The 19,450-nt window shown below is 39.4% G+C and overlaps 1 protein-coding gene across 3 annotated transcripts in view; it reads right to left on the minus strand.

Moving 5' to 3' along the window:
* PTPN13 (protein tyrosine phosphatase non-receptor type 13) overlaps positions 1–19,450 on the minus strand; it is a 117,742-nt gene that overhangs the window by 17,015 nt on the left and 81,277 nt on the right. For 2 of the 3 annotated variants that reach the window (XM_051790894.1, XM_051790893.1), the window contains exons 16-31: positions 19,237–19,419; positions 17,885–18,047; positions 13,797–14,220; positions 13,532–13,629; positions 11,619–11,672; positions 11,059–11,151; positions 9,631–9,738; positions 8,901–9,032; positions 8,200–8,666; positions 7,132–7,275; positions 5,364–5,457; positions 4,488–4,573; positions 3,461–3,623; positions 2,363–2,577; positions 2,179–2,277; positions 162–523 (exon numbers count right to left, since the gene is read on the minus strand). In XM_051790894.1, coding sequence (XP_051646854.1) covers positions 162–523; positions 2,179–2,277; positions 2,363–2,577; positions 3,461–3,623; positions 4,488–4,573; positions 5,364–5,457; positions 7,132–7,275; positions 8,200–8,666; positions 8,901–9,032; positions 9,631–9,738; positions 11,059–11,151; positions 11,619–11,672; positions 13,532–13,629; positions 13,797–14,220; positions 17,885–18,047; positions 19,237–19,419 — 2,885 coding nt within the window. The remainder of the gene's footprint in view (positions 1–161; positions 524–2,178; positions 2,278–2,362; positions 2,578–3,460; positions 3,624–4,487; positions 4,574–5,363; positions 5,458–7,131; positions 7,276–8,199; positions 8,667–8,900; positions 9,033–9,630; positions 9,739–11,058; positions 11,152–11,618; positions 11,673–13,531; positions 13,630–13,796; positions 14,221–17,884; positions 18,048–19,236; positions 19,420–19,450) is intronic. The other variant, XM_051790895.1, reaches the window with a different exon arrangement.

The following is a 19,450-nucleotide window of genomic DNA, read 5'->3' on the forward strand; positions in this document are numbered from 1 at the left end:
AAGAATAAGTACAACAAGGCTGTGACTCATAAATTAATATATGGACCAATATGGACTTTATGCAGATCTAAAAAGCAAAAAAGTGTTTCCATGAATAGGTCCAATAAAATGTTTTTATAAACATTTTTGGAGTATTATGAGGATCATTACCAACAGCATACCTGTCCTCAAGCTCTGCCTTGCTAGGGATCTCTTGATCAGGATACAGGATGGTGCGAACAGCCTCCTTCTGCCCACTGTGTGCCTCATACTGGTTCTGTGCCCGTGTCTCAGCTTCACCTGAGCTCTGGTACAGTGCAGAACTCCAGCCAAGGCCCACCTCTGCTGCTGAGTCCATCACCTCCTCATCACCACTTCTGCTGCTGTCACTGTAGCTGTCTCTTCTAGAGGGAGATTTTAGCCTTTTCTTGCTCAGATCAGTAGTTTCATTTTCATCTGAACTATCACCTTGTTCTCCATTTGATGGACCAGAAACTTCTCTGCTGACCTCTGGAAATACTTGTTGGGGTGAATGGATGGGTGTCTACAGAGACCAAAAATATTTAATTCATCATAATCCAGTTTTGATGACAAAAGAAAGTTTCAAAGGCTGCATAAAATTACCAAAACCAAGTAGTCAGTGGCTACTTTCATTTAGATGTTTACGGAGTTGTGTAAACATATCAGCTTCACCAAGTTCAGTGCAACTTGACCAAGACACTGTGTGCAAAATTTTGAAATATATACTGCTCAAAATCAGAAAATTCAGAAAATAAGAAGACAAATATACCCCTCGCTTTAGCCTTAGAAAGCCTACTGATAGATGCCTTTAAGCTATGCCCAGCAGTCCTCTAGGCAACTACCATGAAATCTCTTCCAACTAGATCACAATGCTGACACTTACAGAGCAACTGAAGTCAAACCAATCTCACATAGGAAGGAAACAAGGGGGCTTTCAACCAAAAAGCTACACAACATGCTACAAAAACTAAGATAATTCATGCCAAATGGCAATTGTTAACCCAGTTATTAACTCCCATGAGAATGAAGAACAATTTTACCAATAACCATGTATTCCCAAGAATGATGTCAGCTAGCAGACAGACAAAATTTAAAAGCTTCATTTAGGCTTTTATGGCCAAATTCTTGTGTTCATTAACACATCAATCTGTGATAAAGTTATAAACAAAAATTGTCATCTCTTCTTTTAATATATGCACTGTTTTATAAAAGTTATTCCATGCTACAAACAGGTTTATTATAGGACTAGTTATTTGTATTATTTGGTTTTTTAGTTGCTTACCTCTTACTTCAATTTTAACTTAAATTTGTATTTGTACATTTACGTTTCTCTCATCAGACTTTAATTATTTTTATTGTTTGAAAATAATATTAAAATAACTTAGAATCAAAGAATCATAGAATATCCTGAGATGGAAGGGACCCACAAGAATCACTGAAGTCCAACTTCTGGCCCTGCACAGGACAGCCCCAAGAATCACATCATGTGCCTGAGAGTATTGTCCAAACACTTCTTGAACTCTGGCAGGCTTGGTGCTGTGACCACTTCCCTGGGGAACTGAAACTGAAGACTTGTCTCCATGAGTTTTACACTTTCCTGTATTATAGAAAGCCTGATTTTCAGGCAAATTGTCCCCTACATTCTCTTTTGCTGAAACACATTTAATTTCCACTCCTTCGAAGTATCCTAAAATGCTCTTCTGTTCTTTCAATTTATTTATTGGAACATATTGAAAATATTCTTTGGGACATCTCCAATTTCAAGTAAATATGGCAACCTTTTTCCTGTTTTTACATGCATCAACACCAGACAAACTGGTGTTTTGCACAATATCCTTCACGGAATCACAGAAATATCCAATTTCTGTTTGATATCAAGTTCAAATCACTAGGCTGCAAAGAAATCTCTGCCACAGAAACAGTGTATTAAACCAATTTCCCTTAAGACACAAAATGGAGGAAAAAATTATTAAAGCCATGCATTCCTTTCACATTTTCACAAAATGCTTAGTGCACTTCTAAGGGATTCAATTCAAGAACCATATCTCTGTGAGCACCCTCTCCATTTTTCCATCTGCATCTCTTGCATTTAACTAACCCACTCATCAGATCTAATAAATGAACCTTAAATAGCAAATAATTTAAAAAAAAAAATTAATCACATGCCATACACCTTACCAACAACGAAGGATCAATGTCTGGTAGTATTCCAGATGGTGGCCGACAAAGGAGAAGAGAGACTTCTGGAGACGTTCCCCTCAGAGCAGAGATGACTTCCTATGGCCACAGTCATAGTCAGACACAGCCCCCACAAGACTTGCAAGCCTACCACAACGTGATTTTCACTACTAAAGATACAAACCTGTTGGGATAAACCCTTTAGTGATGCCCCATTCACTTTCAGAATGACATCTCCAATCTCTATTTGCCCACTTTCTGCAGCAGGCTGTCCAGGGAAGAGTTTTTTCACCCTGACAATAGTTGATCCCAGTTGCTCTGGGGTAAGGTTATCTTCACGGCAGAAACTGAACCCAAGGCCTGAGCTATTCTTCAACAGCTTCACCTCAAATGTGTTCTCTGCAAAAGAAACATTAACTTATTATTTCCTACAGCACACTGGCCATGAAAAAAAGTGTCTGGTGCTCTTATTCCAGACATGACAATGGGCAATCTCCCCCCATGGGATTCTCTCACTTTATTGAAGAAAAGTGTTATTTAAAAGATCCCTCCAAGGTAAAGAGGACAAAAAAGCTGATCATGACTTCTCAGTCTGCTTGCATGCCCTAACAACATCAATATACAGAAAGGCAGAGTGTCTCTGGAATATTATTCACCAGGAAGTCTGTTAAGGAGCCTTTTAAAGCCCAGAGTGACACAACCTTTCTGGTCTGGCAGACAGGATAAATTCCATGCAAGAAGACCCAAAGGTATCTGCAGTGGTTCCACCATCTGGGTAGGCTTCCCTTCACTTCTACAAGTCACCAGCAGAAGAGGTTGACATATGTCAACCTCTAGTCAGCTACACAAATCCCTCTGGTCTCTTCATGTAGCTCTTGATGTCTTCTTTCATCTAGACAGGAACTGCAGGACCTACAGAAGCTCTCATCTATGTATAAGTAGCTTAACCATCCCTTGGCACTCCTTAGCAGCATCAGATACAGCAGCACCCCTCTTACTCCAACCTTGCTACAGACTTGGTGTGTAAGATCGATGAAATTGGGAAACAACAAGAAATAGTGAGAGAGAGAACAGCTAATAGTAGTTAAACAAAGTAATGAAGGTATGAAAGGCAATCTCAAAAAGAAATGCAACAGCACAAAGGAAGAGGCTGCATTATGTGCAGGGGCCTGGTATACATTCCTACCAGCTCCATCTCCTGTTGTTCTAAGAATTGAAGAAAAATATTATGAAAACTAAAGGATGCTTTGATGCCTAAGACAATTGTTCCATGTGACCTGACCTGCAGTGACAAAGCTGTAATCTTTGGCATTCGTAGATTCTGCCGCTGGTTTCTCCTGTGGCTCACACTGCCCCACCTGATTTAGAGGTGTGCACTGTGTTGTCACTGGAGCGTGAGCCTTGGCCCCTGAAAGCTGACCTTTTTCCAACAGCAGATGCACCACCTAAAGAGATGAAACATTTTCCAGTTAAATGGCAACAGTCAGGGAGATAGCACAGTCCACAGTACGTGTTTTATTCTAACTTGTAAGTTATGCTGTTTTACAGCAGCATATTTTATAGACATTCCCCTCCCCATATAACCTCCATTTGTTCCTTATTTTAAGGGCTGTTAAGTGACAACCTCCAAAATACACTAGTGGACTTGCAAGATACTTGCCAACACAGAGCAAGAAAGAGTTTTCTTCCAATAAAGATGTGAGAGTGTTAAGAATTGTCAAAGATAGCATCATTTTCACATTTGTACAGGGAGTAAAGTTAAGAGCATTTTACGAAGTGAATACAAATAGTAGTCCTTAGCAGTTCTGAATGTGTACATTCACTGGCTCTTTTCAGGTATGCACACACCTCCACATATGAAGCAGCCACCATAAATAGCACTATTAAATGAGGACATGCCATTGACAGAATCAAGTGCTATCCAAAAGGACCAAGACTCAGGTAAATCTACCAGTGTAGCATGCAAACACAGCTGCATATACGAAGGCCCTTGTCTCCTCAGTGGTGCAGACCTGTAGCATGCTGCTACACCAGCTTTCCAACTTGTGCACCTGGGTTTCCTTCCTATGAAACCTATGAGCTAGGAGAAACCAATTCTATACAGACCTCACCTGCACACAGAGTCAGAATTTCACTAGGGTGGGCAGCAAGACCTGAGGGCTGGGAAGCCAGGGAGGCTAAGAAAAAGCACATCTAAAGTAACCAGCACTGGGGAGAATTCCAATCTCTTTTTGAGAGAATTTCCAGTCTCTTTTCACTCATGAAGAACTACTTTACTACAGATAGGAGCAGAACCAGTAGCCACTTACCTGTCCAGTGTTTCTCAGAGTTTCAACAGCTTGCTTATGGGTAGCACCTTCCAAACTAATCCCATTGACAGAGAGCACACGGTCACCTACAAATGATTGATTAATAATTTAAGAAAAAGTAGGCAGAACATCACCTATAAAACATATACAATGCACAGAAAGCTTCAAGTCTCAGCTAATAAGGACAGTTATTTAAGCAAATTCTCCTTCCTCTCCATACTCTGAGTCAAGAAGAGAACTCTGCAAACAAACTATATGGTTGAACTCAAAGGTCTTTTCCAATCTAAATGATTCTATGATTCTGTGGGATAATCCCATGTCAAAACTAGTGTTAACCAACAGAATGACAACCTGTCACAGACTCTATCTAATAAAGAAATCTTAAGTCTACAGAGAGAATTCTCACTTCAGTAAGGAATGTGGTCTGGCTTACAAACGAGACAACCCATAACAATTACAGCATTTTCTGTATCAAGTTGCCAAGCATGCCAAGCAAGAAGGCCACAAATAATACAAAGCCCTCTCTCTCCATGGTCAGAACAGAGAAGTATTCTCTGTTAACACAAGCTGCTTTAGAAAATAAAAATCCCGCAGCTATCTCCTGTTTTTCCATGCCACAGTCTCGGCACTGTTGGTTCTGCAGTTGTTCTACACTATTTTTTTAATGTTCATCTGCAGAATTATCAATTTAATATTTAAAATGACAACTGCAGTAGCTTGGAAGAACAGCTCTTCTTCCCAGTGAAAAAGGTACAATGACAGGAGGCAAACAAGAGGGTTTGTATCCAGGCCACAGGATACTGAACTGTCTACCACAGACAGTTCCCTGCCCTTTTTTCACATTAAGAGTCCCAAGTGAAAGAATGGAAATATTACCTTTTTCTATTCTGCCATCTGCTTCAGCTGCTCCCTTGGGAATAATTGCTTTCACATAAATACCACCATGCTTTATGCTAGTATTTACACCACCCTAAACAGAAAGTAAAAATAAGATTGTTAGTCTTTTTGCAATTAGAATTCTTAGTAATTAAACACTGTCATACAAGGAAAACTGTACTTAGGAAGCATTTGGGCTACTGGCACGTATTAAAACCAGGTAAACTATCAAAACCAAAATGTTACACCGAGTCTGTTCTTTGCAGTCATGCAATTTACTATAAATGAAGTTGGGGTGGGAAGACTGTAAAAACACAATGCATGAGAGTGCAAATGCACCCAACACAAACAAATGTCCTTCAGCAGAAATGTGTCTGCATTATGTCAGACTTCACATGCTTGCATGCATACCAAAGCTCAGAGATGTGCAGGAGCACAGCATGCCAAAGCAGAAGATGCACACCCATGCAGTGTCCTACTCCAATACAACTTCTCTGATGCAACAGGAAATTAAGGAGTGCTGCTTTCTCCTAGCTCAGACAAGTTTGAAGGTCTAAGCTGAAAAAAATCTGCTCAAACTGAACTGACATTGTTTTTGGAGGGCCTTAGCCTTTCTGCTGATTGCCAGGGGCTGGACTAGATGATCTTTAAATGTCCCTTCTATCCCAAACCGCTGTGTGATTCTGGCTCACTGCTGCTCCACAAACTTGGAGGGAAGAGGGAGACCAACAGTGTATTAATGTTCACTCTCAAAGTACATAGTGAAACATGTGAAAACTTAAAACAGTTAATTGCACACCTCTCCTCATCACCACCATACAGGACAGCAGGGTAGGGGCAAGAATGGAGGCTGAAAAAACAAAGGTCCATAAAGACACCACTTGGTCACTCTCTAAGGGAAATCTTTGCATCAGCTGGTATCTTCTAACATCTTTTACAAACCCAATGCACACAGCAGGCCTGATGCTGCTCAATAATGAATTCCTGCTGAACCTTTGTTCCTCCAAGTTATAAGCTTGACAAAGCAACATGACTTTGAAGAGTCTGGTGACCAATCCACCAGTGAAAATAGTTGAATATGAAAATACCAAAATGTATTTTTCAATACAAGAACAGAAGTAGCGGAAAATGTGTGCATTTCAGATACAAATTATTCTCTTCTTCCCTGAAGTGCCACTCTGCAGTATGACAGGCTCTAAACATAAAACCACCTTCAAAGTCTTATAGCCTGAAGAGAAATTAGTCTTTAAAGATATACTTTTGTCTCGTATTCCAAGAAAGCAGTGTCAGCCAGGTCTCATTTGGATCTGAGTAGGTTTTGCTTTCTGCCTTTTATCCAGCAGAGGGAGAACACTGAACACAGTATATGTGTGTGAGCGTGCATGGATACTCTTAAATGACACTACCACTTCCACTGCCTGCGGTGTCAGTCAGAGAGGGGCTCATTTCTTTCCTTGTAAATTTGCCACAATATTAGGTAGCAAGGGACAAAGACCATCTTTCTTTTTGTACTCACAAAGCAGCATCTGTGATAAGAGTCTATAAGGACTTTGGGGCTCCACCATAGAATAAAAAACAAGAATTACTTAAAGGGCAGATGACAAGAAAAGGGATATAAAATAGTATTACTTTTCAGCTTTGGTAAGATTAATCACACATCAGTAAAACTATATACTGAACAGTGACTTCAGAAAGTATTGTGCTTCCTTGTAATTTAGCAATTTAATGGGTTGCTGGGAGTAGAGAAAAAGAGAAAACATCTAAAAACCTTGTCAAACAGTACCGTGACACTTATTCCCAAGCCGTTATCTTTTTTGGCTAGTTCAACCTCAAAGATATCTCCAGGTTTAAGAAGTGCTGCAGTAACCCTTTTAGAATTCACTTTGTTTGCTGTAGTCGCTGAGAAAGATTCCTTTATAAAAAAAAAAGGAAAAAGAAAAAAGAAACAAACAAAACAAAAAGAGACAATGATTTGCCATTAGAACAGATGTTTACAGCTAAGACCCTAAAGGGTGGGGGTTTTAGTCAGACACAGCCAGAAGGAGTCCACATGGCAAAGTACCAATTAGTAAGACTCTTAAGGGTCACTAGCACAGAAATATGCTTGGCATTTAGCAACCAAGTCTTTATTGTCAAAGTGACTTGGTCACAGAACACCAAAACGACAGTTTCAGTATTATAGCAGCCTAGAGCCTGTTGGATTAATTCACAGGAGGTGCCACAACTTACTTGAATAACCTCCATCAGCTGAAAAGAGGAATCACTGTAAATTGAAAATTAATTTGCGGTACTTGCCACTGTGCACTTTTGGAAAGGTGAAGCAGTAGGCTGTCTGCTCACAGCATGGCTGCTCGCTGAACTTTACTACACAAGCAGTCTTCCACAGATTAGATCAATCCCAAAAGACAATGAGTTCTACTGCTACTCACTCCAAATGCATGACTCCTATTTTAATCTAGGAAAAATTTCATTTATCTGCCAGGTGAATAAACTTACCTCTAGGGATGGTCACTAGATTATGATCATATTGGACAAACACATAAAATTGAAAGGAGGTTTTCTACAGCCTCAACAAGTGCACTGTATGTTCATCCCAATGTACATGCCCATCTCGTGACATTGGAAAGTTGGAAAGTTGTTTCAAGTTACTGAAGTGATTTTCTCCATTTATTTTGAACCAAATCACCAAGCTATTAGAAATTAGCTATCAGGATTTGCTGCACATTAGGCTAGGCTGTTCTTCCCCCACATCCTTTCACCTTGCTGACACCCAGAGACAGCTAGTTCACTACCGCTACCATCCTGATGGGAAATATTCATATGAAATCCACTATGCCTTTTTAGCTGGCTGTTGCTCCTGACTGCCAGAGTAAGTTGCTTCATCCATGTCAGAATCCCCTCGGTCAGAATATTCCACAGGCTCCACTACCCCAGGCCTTTTATTTTTCGCTCGAGTACTGTCTGATGAGGATCTTCTCTTCTCGTTCATTTTAGAAACCCCAGGCTGGAAATCACTGTAAAGCTGAGGATCCTGCTGGGCTCTGCCACTTGCATGTTTGCCAAAGAAGTTGGTTGGCTGGCTCTGAGACAGGCTGGCACTCTCAGTTCTGGAATCCTGGGAGCTCATGCTTCCATCTCGCTTGCCTCCTGACAAGCCAGACAAGCTCCCCGAAACAGGCCTCTGGTGACCACGGGACCGGTTGTGCTCTTCGGAAGAGGACTCTGCCTCATTGTCCTGCACCGACGATGGCCTCCTCAAATAACCCCTGCTTCCATTACTGATATGAGCAGTGTTAGATGATGCTGAAAACCAGGAGACAAGACAGACATCAGAAGCTGGTAACATCTTATCTACAGCATGACACGAATTTCTCAGCTTACAACCACATAAGGTTTTACTCCTTCATATTATGCAGAACACTTTCTGTTTACACTGCAACTGGTGTGTCCTCACCAAAGGTTACTTCATCATTCTGCCTCAGAACACAATTTCAAGCACAGATTAGCTTGCTTACAGAAGTGACTGCAGTTCTGTACCTTTGGATAGCTTGTCCTTGGGCTGAGAGATAACAAGCGTCACATCTTCAGGTGCGTTCTCCAGAATTTCCAGTGCTGCGTGGTGGCTGACACCTTCTAAACTCGTGCTGTTTATGGATATTAGTCGGTGTCCTGCACAAAGGGCTTTGTTTAGATACAATCTAACATCTACATTTTTATTCATCAGTGAGAATGTGCAGTACAGATCTGAAAACCTGTACATAATGCACGGATTAAAAATTACTAAAATTCAAGTGATGCTGGAATAGGGAACCAAATCCCAAACCAAACCACAAGAACTGGTCATGAATATTTCCAGTTTTTAAACCAGCCAAACCTTTCCATATTATGATTTGTACCTTTTCCTACTACGCTATAGTTATGGGTATAGTATATTGTTATATTCACTTTTTCCAAAATCAAAGTATGAATATTGAGTTTTAAAAATTTTAAATTATAAAGCATCTGTAACAGAGACAATAGAAAATAAAGCCCTTATCTTTATATGTAAGTTTAATTTTCTGTTGCTTCAAGCTTTATCATTTTTACTTACATTTGAATGATTTTTGGTTTTTTATAGTTTAACAAAGAGGTATCACTAGTTTTTCAGAAGTTATCTGGAAGGTAACTGAAGGTCAACATTGTAAGGGATTGTGACACCCACAGCCATAGTGGAATTGGTTTGGCCTTTTCCTACATGTATACACCTCTTGCTATTTACACTATTCACCTGGTTTTAGAGATCCTTCCAAATCAGCTGGCCCTCCAGGAATAACTGAATGAATAAAAATTCCCAGATCAAGTTTCCCTGTCTTCTCTCCACCGACTATTTGAAAGCCTACGAAAAAAGGTCCAAAGCAGGCCACAGTGTCAGTGATCACAGCACAGCTTAAAACAATACAAGTCCATATTTCAGAGCAGACAAAACCTTAGTCATTCTACTACATGTAAAGTAAAACAAAACATCTCAAATTTAAGTCTACATGAAAATAAACAGCAAAGCTTTTTGACTAAGCTTTATTTCATACTCTGTTTTGAGCAATTGATTCAGACTTTGTCTCCCTGGTTGCCCAGGACACTCCAGCAAAGGCTACAGAAGACAACTCTGGCAAGAGAGACATGTACAAACAGATGATATGAAATGCACATTCACTGACCAGATGAAATTTATTTTCTATTACTTAAAAATTTCTGGTTTTCTCCCCTGTTAGATGTTTCATGTAAATGTTTGACCCTGGTCTTAAGATCTGAGTTTTTCAACTCCCTGTTTTCTTTTGAGGCTTCTAATCTATTTTTGCTCATTCTACCAGGTAAACCTGGGAAGGAAGTTCAAGAAGAAAAAAAAAAAATATCAGGTCTTCTCTATTCCAGCTAAAACAGCAAAATACCACAAATTGCATGGGGGAGAAAGAAGAGAAACAGTGCATTTCTTCTAAATTTCCTTCCTTTTTGGTCAACTCTTAAGTTACAGTGCAGTGTAAACACTAAGTATTACTGTCTTGTAGGCCTTTTCCCCCTCTTCAAATTTACACTACAGTCCTATTTTGAATGACAGACAGAACAGTGTCCTTAAGGATACTTTAGAAAGCCTTCCTAAAGCACAATACTGACACCAAATTTTTCATTACTCATACAGCGAAAAATTATGTGGGTTTATGAAAAAAACCTCAGTGGCAGAGGAAGGAATGGAATGTAAATGTCTCATCTCCCAGGCTCCTTAAACCTCAAATTAGTGTTCCATCTGATATTACAGGAGTAAGAAAAACACTCCACAATTAGCTCATAATGGTTTTATTATGTCTTTTTTTTTGTTCAGTTGTCACAGTTGTGAGGTGTCACAGACAAAATTCAATATTGAACACAGAAATAAACTTTAAAGGTTAACTTCTAGGACGACTAGCTCACAATGTAAGTATTATCCTACATTTACAATATGAAAAAACTGAGAAACAAACTTGCTTAACATCACTCAATACATCACCAGCAATAACTATCAAAATAGTCCAGGCTTCAGCATGTTAAATGCCTTCAAAATCCAGCTACTGTCTGCACTGCTTTCCTCAGTCCTACAATAAATACTTTAAATACAGACCAGAAAGCTTTATTTTGTTTTTGGCTTCAAGAAATACATGTCAACAACAATTTTAAAGCCACTTACCTAAGCCCAATTTTTCATCCTTTTTCAAGTTCACCAAAGTGATCTCTCTCTCTGGTGTGGCAACTCTGTTCTGTGTTGTTTGCAGAGAGTCAACTGTAAAGCCAACATTTAGTGATCAGACAGTAGCTGAACACTTCCCTTCAGGTTTGCCTTGAAGTTCTTTTCCATCAAAAAAGATCACTTCTCTGATAACCTGAAAAGCTGTTTTGATCTAGTGGGTCCAACTTTCGTCTTCTAAGTCATGTCCAAATACAGAAAAAAACCTCTACCACCCTTATAACTTGCTCCCACCTTCAGCAGTTAAAATCTTTTATTCCTCCTAAGAAAAGCACCTGGCATAGTCTCATGGAGTGACAACACAACTGAGTCCTAGAATCTTCAAATTTATTATTCTCAGTTCAGCAAAGTGTTTAGATCTGTGTTTATGTGCCCTGCTCAGGTTGGGAGGAGGCAAACACATTGGTAAAGAAGAAACAGAACATGTGGAACAATGAAGCATTTTACAAGTGACAAACAAACTGACTGACTTAATTCTACAGGTATAGCACTTATCCACTTACCGCTCTCTTTCAACGTTGCTGATGACAGATTTTCTGAAGTATTCATGCTAATACCTGTGACATGAATGGACATATTAGATGCTGTTATCAATTTTTTTTAAATACAGAAACTATTAAGAAGTATTACAGACTTACACAGTACAGATGGGCTCGTTCACAATACCAGATTACTTGTTTTAAAAATGAATAAACATAAAACTAGTTTTGCATTGGCAAATCCAAATTACTCATGTACTTTGGTTGTAGTTCAAGGTTCAGATAGATGGCAGCTCATGCAAAGGCAATGAATTAAAGGAAGGACAGAGGTTTGGCCTTTACAACCATGATTAACTTCATATAAAATTAATGGAACTTTAAGCAATGAAGTCAAAGACTGAATTTTCTAACAGTATTGGACGAATATGCTGAACCTAATAAACCAACACAACAGGAGTCCTGTAAGATTTTGTAAAGGAACAAATAAGCTGCTGCAGAAACAAGCAACTTGAACTATTTCTATTTAAAATGGTTTGCATATAGGATCATATTTTCTTTGAAATGATCAATGCCAAGCAAATCTGGCCCTACTTTAAAGAGAATAAAATAATAAATACACCAAGTTATGAAAGTAAATGAGGTAAGGTGATTCGAGCTTTTTAGGAAAACAGTCTCAGCCTTTTCCAAATCTATGAACCCTAAAGTTTTATCTGATGAGTTTCATCACACAAAGAATGCACATCCCCCAGCACAGGCAGTGTGATTCAGCAGGACTTTCTGACATGTAGTTAATATCCTTATCAGAACTGCTGCCCAGAAGATTACGGGTAAGCACATGCTAACATTAACTGTAAAACTAAAAGCAACCAGTCACTACAGAAACTGCGTATCTCATCTCACTCTTCAGAAGTTTATGTTCTCAGTACTGAAAAAACATGGTTCTCAAGTCAATTCTGGTTTAAAGCACGTGGGGGCAGATGTGGTATGTTACACTCTGCTTTGTTTGCTTTTTTTTCCTTTTTTTGAGTTTGTTTATACTGACCCCCATCCCCATAAACCTAACCTTTTTCCTCTTTTTCTGTTCTGTAACCACAGCAAAGCAGAACAGCAAGATAAGCTTGCAAATATTTCAGTCATTGTAGTTTCTATTGTTATAACAGTGATCCTTCTAGAACCAGAAACTGATGACACACAGGTATTAAAAATTAATGTTCAATAACCCAACATGTTAGTTTTAAGTCTACTTAGCTGCTCTGAATCTTTTTTTCTTTTTTTTTTTTAATGTGAACTCTGTATTTTTACTGCCTAGTAAGACTACTTGTGTGCACTCCAATCCTCGCCAAGAAAACGAGGTAAGTACATCTGGCTTACCTCACTACAAAAGTGTTTTTGTGCAACACCCAATGCACTGCAAAAAAAATTGTACCTGATTCATTACATCTGAACAAAAAAACCAGACCAAAAAACCCTGTTGATTAACTCAGAGGTACTAGCTAACATCCAGCTTATAGCTGAACTGAGTCACTTCCAAAAAACTCACTCCCTACGTCCTCTCCACAGAGAACACTAACAATGTTCAAGCTTGACAAGCAGACTGTGAAGACTAGCAAATTATTAAAAGATCCATACAACCAAATGGCACCCTGAAGTGCCAAAATGGAAGATGTTTTCTGCAACAGCATTTACTGTTAAGTACCAACACCTTGCACACCTGTGTACAGACTGGTGTTGACCAAAGGAGGATTTTTTTTGATTCACTGCAACAATTACACAAGAACAACAGGCAAGACGCCTGGATTGCTTTAACATGTGATACTCTGTTCCCATTTTCAAATCAAAATATTACCATTGGTTAATAAATATATCAAAGCATTACACCCAAAGCAATTTTAGAGGTTAGTTAGTAAATACAGTAATATCATTTTTTGCATGCTGACCTACAACATAGGCTTGACCGGTATCTTCAATGGATGATGAGTCTGATTCATTTTTCTTTCTTTCAGGGCTTCTACTTAAACCTGCATGAGATTTTGAACTTAAAGGGGAGAAGGAGAGAAGGGGAACCAGACAGAGGGAAGAGGAAGTTGGGAGAGGGAAGGATCAATGTAATAAAATAATGGTATGAATAATAAATCAAAACTGATGCAAAATGTACATTGACTGTACACAAAGATACTGCAGGGTGGTCAGAGAGACTCTTACTTGCTCGGTTTTAGTGCTCCTGCTGCTGATCCAGTATCAAATTTTGGCATTTGCTGAAAGACTCTTCCCATTATATCTTCTATTTTTTTAGGGGAAGAGTCCAGAGCAGTAATAATATTTTTCTTTTGGGGGTAGACAGAGATGTGACTCTGACTCAGATCGTGAAACGACTTGCTCATAACTCTGGGCCTTTCCTCCCACGGACTCTTCTCATTCTTGTCCCTTGAAGAGCCAGGAAGAGGCTGGAAGAGTGAGAGCTCAGAGCAGGACAGTCTCTTCAGAATCTCTGCTTGAACAGACAGGGGTCTAACAGCGAGGCGGTTCAAAGTGCTGCTGGCCAGGCTGCCAGTACTGATGGCTCGTCCCATGTTGAAACCTTTGACAGAGTCTGCATGAAGATTTAGGCTCCTAAATGAAGCCCTTTCTGTGGAAATTAAAAAAAAAAACAAAAACAAAAATAACCCCCAAACAATTTAAGTTATTCAGTAGAGCTAGTGTGACCTCCTTGTGTAAAGCATGCTTTTAAAACAACTAACATAAAATACATCTTCCCTAGATGCTTAGAAGTACGTACCATGATCAGACACATATTAACACCCACCACGTAGTTTGCTCAGGAAGCGAAGTTTGAAGTTCCTGACACTACACTAACCTGATTGTCTACTATACCAAAGTCCAAAAACACAGAATAGCAGAATATTTATCCCTTTATTAGCATGAAGACTCACATTCCCTGTTAAACTGCTGTGCCTTATACACAGGCACATGATCTCTTTCTGCAAAACAAATAATACCCTCAGGTCAAGTGACCTGGAAGACTACACTTCCTTTAACCTCCTCATACAAGCCTTCTCCAAAACTTGAACAAATAGGGCTCCCCCATCTCCACAGTATCACATCCTACCAAACTTCCATCTATTCATTGCTTAGTTTTCTTCACAAGTCCCTGCACATTTACAGTACAGCTGCAAGGTCACGGGGGCTTGGCAGCATCTCTGCCTGGTTAAAGAGCATCACTTCACTCAGGTGCACTTGAGAACCTCCCTGCCAGAAACATCCTAAGCCTTCTAGCACAGAACAGAAAGTGTTGACTGGGGTTTGCCAGACTTTTTGACACATTAACAAGGATTCCCTTAAGCAGCAGAGGGAGACAGGTTTTGGACTGTAATTAAATTACTGTCAGCTGAGTCGTGGGAACTGTCTGGGTGGATGTTCTTAGCTGAAAGCGAATGCAAGATAATAAAACTTAGTCTAACCCCCATCTTAATTCAGAGCAAAGCTGAGCAGGGCTCATTTCCATTATCCTAACTGCCTCCTAAGGCTAGCAGTTAAGTTCCTGTGGCTTGGCTCTCACACAGAAACTTGATAAGCTGTGGTAACTTGTTGGCTGGTTAGACACTTTAAAGGAAATCAGGCCACCTGAACCCTTCATAAACTTCACTGATGTCTTGGAATGGGTTCACAAGGAAGTCTGAGGAAAGGCAATCCCCAGCTGCATACATATTTTTGATTTAGGATTAACTGGTATTTTCTTTAAACCGTACAAACATTTCTGAAATAAGTTGCTTTAGGAAGCTGCACTGTAACTTAAAAGGAAAATATTACTTTTGGTACACATCATCCATTAGCTTTAATGGTAAATACTCTGGCATTTAGGAAAGAGCATATTTGGCCAATGCAACCTTAGCCCTGCCATTCCAAAAGACATTCCTTCCTCCTATACCTAGGGCAGGAATTAACTCAGCAGTAACTAGTAACAGTAACAGGCATACAGATTGAGCAGATTTAGTTGTGGAAGGTACGTTTTTCTCCTTTTTAAAGGTGAATTAGTACACAACTGCCACTTTCTTATCCACACCAAACACCTCCTCTAGCCACAGCCACCAGACTAAATGAGGTACAAAAGAATGATTTTCCTCAATCAGACCAGAAATCCACAAATCCCAGTTTCCTGACTCTGACAGAAAGCATCAATAACACCTGATCTTGCTGTGTTCCCATCCTGGGGAAGAATGCCTTAATAAAATATTCTAATATCTCTTCTCTTAACACTGTATTTACCCTCTGCAAACATCAAACTGAATTTCTATGGATTTCAGATGAACACTTTCACACCTTCTGCCAACCCCATAACTGAAAATTCTCATGTGCTCAAAACTAATTCTCCATAAGGTTGACTCAACCCTCACTTCATTTTTGTGGTTTTCCATATGCCCTTTCTGGAACCTAAACACTCATCTTAAAACTCAGTGCTTGGTTCTGTTCACTGCATGGCCACAGAAGCTGTGCAAAAAGGAAACCACCATTCCTCATGCTATAGTTTATCTTATTTCTTATATACCATAAAACTGCTAGTATTTTTTCTTTTTTTTTTTTTTTTAAACTTGTGTCTCATCTCCTCCTATTCATGCAGAAAGATTATTCAAGAGGCATTTTCCTTCTATTTTCCAGGTCTAAGTCTTTCTATTATATTTACATGTACTAAAATGGTTTCCCCCCAGGTCACTGAGGACGTGCAACAAGTGAAAAACATGTCATGTACCTCACAGGGGCTATAAAGGCCTTATGCCTCCATTCTCAGTTATGTTCCATGAAAATTTGTTCACTGTCACTATGCATGCCAGGCCTTGCTCCTTGTCTCAAAATATTTTTCCCATTCACTGACTGAAATCAGAGTGAGTCTTGCAATACACTGCAATACTGTATTTCTAAATAATCTTCCAAAGAACAATTATCTTCTGTACTCTGCTACTCCACCTCATGAACACTGCAAGGCACATGTTTGTGTTCACTGTGTTGTTAACCCAGATCAGTAAGGTTATGACAAAAGCAAATTTTTTGGTTTAGTTGTTTTTACTTTTAATAACCAGTGTAATGGAATTAACCATAATGCTGATTTTTTTGCTTCTGATTATGAATGATTGGCAGAATTTGAGACCTCTGAATTCCAGGTGATCTGCACTGCACAGAGGCAAACTATTGTTTCCCAGACTCCCACGGCATAACATACTCCATCTGTTAAAAGCAACCCAGTTTGCCTAGCTAAGAAAGCCTCTTGTGTATGGTTTTTCTCTGCAATTTAGGATAAGCAAACACTAAATCAGAGAATGGCATAAAGACTTGAAGTCACTTGGTCTATTTCTTGGCCTGAAGTTGGCTGAGCCCAAGAGAACAGAAAAAAGGCTGCATAGTTGCCACATGCCTTTTCCCACACCCACCCCTTCTCTCTGTTTTTTTTTTTTTTTAAATTAGAGATGGCAATATCTGCAGCAATGGGGTCAAACTCCATCCCAGCTACACTTGTGGAAGTCTGGATTAACAGCAACTGGAATGCAGACAGATAAAAACGGAACAAAGAAAGAATGAGCAGACAGACTGACCAAAGTAGCACTTCCAGACCATGCTGAAGGTCAGCCAGCCAAGTGAGCTCTGCTCTAAACAGTGAAGAAATTAGTACAGGGTTTTTTTTTTCAGTGATTACATTCTCCAGTTAATATTTTCTATCTAAAAAGAATGTCTTTACATTTCCTATTTTACTCACAAATTATGAAGGAAGTGGCAATTACGAAGGACATAGTATCAATGTTGTTCCTAAGTAGGTCCACGAAGCATTATGTGGAATAAAGAGAGCTATACCCACAGCTTAAAGATGCAGCATCATGAAATGCTCCCAGTTTTATCTGTCCTCCCAGGATCACACCATTATATCCATAATTCCACACTATCAAACCAATTCCTTTCACATTAAGCAAAAGGTAAAAGTCCTTTTATCGAAATATCTTGATGTTATTTCTTTAAAAAAAAGGCCATTAATCAAAGGGGAAAGTACTATTAGTGAGCTATTTGTAGATTCCTTTTAGTTTAGAGGAGTTGCTGTGCCAGCTTTGTTGTGTTCTCCCAATTCCTTTCCCAACTCCCCCTAAACAAAATCTAAACAAACTTAGCTAGTAGAGTCTCTCCATAGTATAAACCCTCCAAATGTAGAGCTACACATATGTAGCACTCAGAATTACTGAAGTTCAGCTTTTCTCCTTACAAAAATACATACAGATTGCTATTAAAGACCAACACAGTATCACAGTCCTTACCAATGTCCTGAGTGTCTTGATTGCTCTGCCTGGTTCTCATCTGTAGCTGGAACTTATGCTGGGAAGAGCAGAGATGCAAAAGGTACTGGCAAGTCTTACTATTGTCAGTCTGAAAGGCATGCTTGATACCATCTGATGTGTTCTGCAAAGTTATTTTCTTCTTCTACACAATGGAGAAAGAAAAAAGTTGAAGACAATTATTTCTCTTAGCCTACACACAATTTTGCATTTGCTTGTGCACAGTTATAGCATTCAAACTTTCCTGAGGCAAATGATGCACTGATGGGAGATATTTCTGTTAAAATAGGAGTCGAAAGTAATTTGAGATTTACAAAGTATCTCTTTAAAGCTACTTCTGGGCTAGCTGAGATGGTGCTTTATTATTATTTAATCCATCTCTGTTACTGTTGGTGTTGAGTAGTGACAACCAGCCCTATTACATCTTGCAGGATGGGGTTTTCAAAAGCCCCTGAAGAAGTCACATGGGGTGCTGCCACTCAAGAGAAAAAGAACTAGATGCCCATCTAATTATGAAATCTATCAGTTAATGTTTCAGGTCTTGAATTTACCTTTTTAGTAATTTTTAAACTTCAGTTTCTCAATTCTAATTAAAATCATATGAAACATGCTGTAGCTTTTCAATAAGGTATCAGCCAGAATTAGAACTACTGTTTTCAATACCTACATAAAGGTAAGCACTCGAAGCTCAGTGCCTCATTAAAAACTGACACATGATCACCAGATTATGATGCACCCACTGAAGTTGGCTGGTATTGTCCAGATCAAGTGTCAGCCTCCATTATCTGTTATCATTTAACTTAACTACTCTTGGAAATAAAACAACTTAAAAGCAACACAAGTATAACTCCTACTGAGTACTGGCTTTTTCCAGTACTCAGTCCTCTAAAGCAAGGATTCTCAGTTTGGTGCTCCTTCACCATCCATGCCCCACACAGCAGCATGGGCAGATTGCCCAGAAATGCAGTACAGGGGCAAAGCTTCTCCCCAAGCTTAGAGTAGCCCTTGATCTATCCTTGTAATAGCTCTTTCCTTAGAAGGCAGGGAAGCCGCATATCACATCAATACAGATTTGCCAAAACACAGGTGTTAAACTCTGTTCTGAGGCTGGAATCTCAACAGCATGGAATGCAAGCTAATAGAAAGAAAAAAAATCTCTAAAACATCACAACTCCCATTTCAATCCCATAATACAACAGCCACACAAAATGCAGTCTGATTATGCTGTTAGAATGGCAGCCAAATTTGCAAAAATAATGAACACAGGGCTCACAGTAAAGGGAGACACAAACACAGATGTGTAGACAGAGAGAGAGGAAAAGAGGCCAACTTACACTAAAGGATATTTTCTTTGTCTCTCTCCATGGGAAGCGTAGTACAGGTGTACGGGCACCATTGTGAACCTCAAAAATAACAACTCCTTTGCAGCACACTCCCAGAAGGATACCTGTTTGGGATCTCTTCTCAGGCAACACATGATGAAGGTGAACCCCATATTCTGTAAGCCTCTGACACAACTGTACAGATCAATGCAATGAAACTTCTGTG

The sequence above is a fragment of the Manacus candei genome, unplaced genomic scaffold (assembly GCF_025592945.1).
Source record: "Manacus candei isolate 608988 ecotype Guabito, Panama unplaced genomic scaffold, ASM2559294v1 h1tg000028l, whole genome shotgun sequence".
Classification (NCBI taxonomy): domain Eukaryota; kingdom Metazoa; phylum Chordata; class Aves; order Passeriformes; family Pipridae; genus Manacus; species Manacus candei.